This window comes from Myotis davidii, unplaced genomic scaffold (genome assembly GCF_000327345.1).
Source record: "Myotis davidii unplaced genomic scaffold, ASM32734v1 scaffold326, whole genome shotgun sequence".
Lineage (NCBI taxonomy): Eukaryota > Metazoa > Chordata > Mammalia > Chiroptera > Vespertilionidae > Myotis > Myotis davidii.
In genome coordinates this window covers 456,585-458,726 of record NW_006296626.1, presented here as the reverse complement: position 1 = coordinate 458,726, position 2,142 = coordinate 456,585, and the positions used below count along the sequence as shown (strand labels likewise).

General features: G+C 65.4%; 1 protein-coding gene across 1 annotated transcript in view; it reads right to left on the bottom strand.

Moving 5' to 3' along the window:
* The window catches only part of SSC5D (scavenger receptor cysteine rich family, 5 domains), a 26,896-nt gene that overhangs the window by 15,397 nt on the left and 9,357 nt on the right, over nucleotides 1-2,142 (bottom strand). The window contains exons 6-8 of the mRNA XM_015569465.1: nucleotides 1,049-1,582; nucleotides 661-975; nucleotides 314-574 (exon numbers count right to left, since the gene is read on the bottom strand). Coding sequence (XP_015424951.1) covers nucleotides 314-574; nucleotides 661-975; nucleotides 1,049-1,582 — 1,110 coding nt within the window. The remainder of the gene's footprint in view (nucleotides 1-313; nucleotides 575-660; nucleotides 976-1,048; nucleotides 1,583-2,142) is intronic.

Below are 2,142 nucleotides of genomic sequence, written 5' to 3'. Positions count from 1 at the left end.
GCCCGGGGACAAAGTGAGCGGGAGGCGGAGAGATGTGCAGCCGCAGAGATGGAGGGAGAGAGACCGGGAGGCGGGGGCGCCCTGCTGGCCAGGGCAGGGGTCGGGCTGGGGACAGACCCTCCATGTAGGTGTCCCCCCGCCTCTGAGCCACAGCCCCACCCCGAGCACAGCATGCACTTGGAGAAGGGGTTTGAGGGAGCCAAGGTTGGGATGATCACGTGGGCACAGGGTCCCCTCTCCCAGGCTCTGGAGGAGAGGGGGGGAGGGTTTTAGGGTCCCTGGAGCCCAGGAAGCATGCCCAGATGTCTGCGACCCTGCGACCCAGGCCAACTCAGCCAGGAGGGTCTTTGTGGAACCCCTGCAGGGGGTGCATGGAGGCCCCGCCGTCGTTGGCCATGCTCCTCACCTGGGCCCGGGAGGCGCCTCATCTCTGGGGAGGGGACCCCAGGGCTCCGGGTGCTGCCCCAGGAGGCAGTGTGTCCAGGCGCCCCTGCAGCAGGGGTGCCCTGGGCCAGGTCCTCTCCGGAGGTGGGGTCCCAGGTCCAGGCGGGGTAGTCCTCCTCGTCGGCGTGGCCTTGGGAGAAATCGGGAGAGGTCTGGCCCTGTCTGGCCTCGGAGGTGCCCCTGCAGAGTCTCCCGGGGCGCCCGCCGCCCCAGTACCAGTGCAGGTCAGCACTACGTCCTCCTCGTGGCCGCAGTTGTGCTGTCCCCAGGGCCCTGCGGGGCAGTCGCTCAGCGAGGCCTCCGTCCCTTTGCAGCCCACGTCGTCCAGCCAGATGGGCCCGGTCCCCGGACCGTAGTGGGTTTTGCCCACGCGGGGCCGGACGCGTCCACAGCCCAGCTCCCCGCAGGCCACGGTGCTGTCCCGCAGGTCCCACTTGTCATCGCACACTGTCCCCCAGAGTCCAGCGTGCCACACCTCCAGCCGGCCGGCACACCGGTTAGGCCCATCGGCCAGACGAACCCGGAAGGGGCCTGCAGTGGGAGGCCCCGGGTCAGGAGGGGTCACCTGGGGTCAGCCTCGCCCCTTCACGTGCCCTCCACTCACCTGATCCCCCCGGGGAGCCCCCGGTGGGGGAGGGGGCTGGGTCTTTGGATGACACTGAAGGGCCTTCCGCTGGGGTCTTGGCTGATGGCTCCACCGGGGACAGAGAGGTTACCTCTCCAGGATCTTGAGTGGTCGTCATTGTCATAGTCTTAGAGGTTCGCTCCCAGGGGGTTCGGGGGGTCGGCGTTGTGCTGGTATGTGAGGTCAGCTTGCGGGGGGCCTCGGTGGTCAGGGCTGCGGTGGTCTGGGAGGTCAGTTCAGGGGGGCCCCGTGTGCCTGGGCTCCTGGAGTGTTTAGTGGTCGGCGTCCTGGGGGCCGGAGTGGCCGGCCTCTTTGGGTGCTTGGTCACCCACTTCTTGGTGCTCTTGGGCATCTTCCCGGGGGCCTGGGTGGTTCTCTCGGGGGCAGTGGAGCTCAGCCCTGCGGGGGGCTTGGTGGCCGGCTCCCCCGGGAGCCAGTCGTCCGGGTCTCTGCCCAGGTCGGGGAGCCAGCTCCAGCTGAAGGGGTCTGCGATGGAGTCCAGGCCGGGGGTCCCTGGAAGGAGGAAGGGAAGACGGGGGCGTGGCAGACCTCAAGGTGTCAAGGTTGTCCACCATGCCCCGCCTTTCCTCTCCTCTCCCCTCCCCAGTCAGTCACCAGGCTCCCATTCATTCATTCATCCATTCATTCTCTTATTTTCCTTTTCATATTTTTTTAAAATATATTTGTATTGATTTCAGAGAGGAAGGGAGAGGGAGGGAGTTTCCTGCCTTGGACCTTCCTCTGGCTTCTCTCCCTGTCCCCATGCCCTCCGTCCCCTTCCTCTCATCTGGGGGAGGACGAAGCTCGCTCTGTGTGGGAGACCTCCCTGACTCGGACAACTCTGCCACTTGGTTGCTGTGTGACCTTGGGCTAGTTACTCAACCACTCTGTGCTTCAGAATCTTCATCAGTAAAACCAGACATAGCACCCTCCAACCCGGCCTTACTGTGAGGTGTGAATGCAGTCACGGTGAGAAAACACCCAGCCCAGGGCGTGGGCACAGGGGGCAGGTGCTCCGTGGCCATTAATGTGGATGCTAGTTCCTGCTCCCTCCTCCAAGCAGCCCTCCAGGA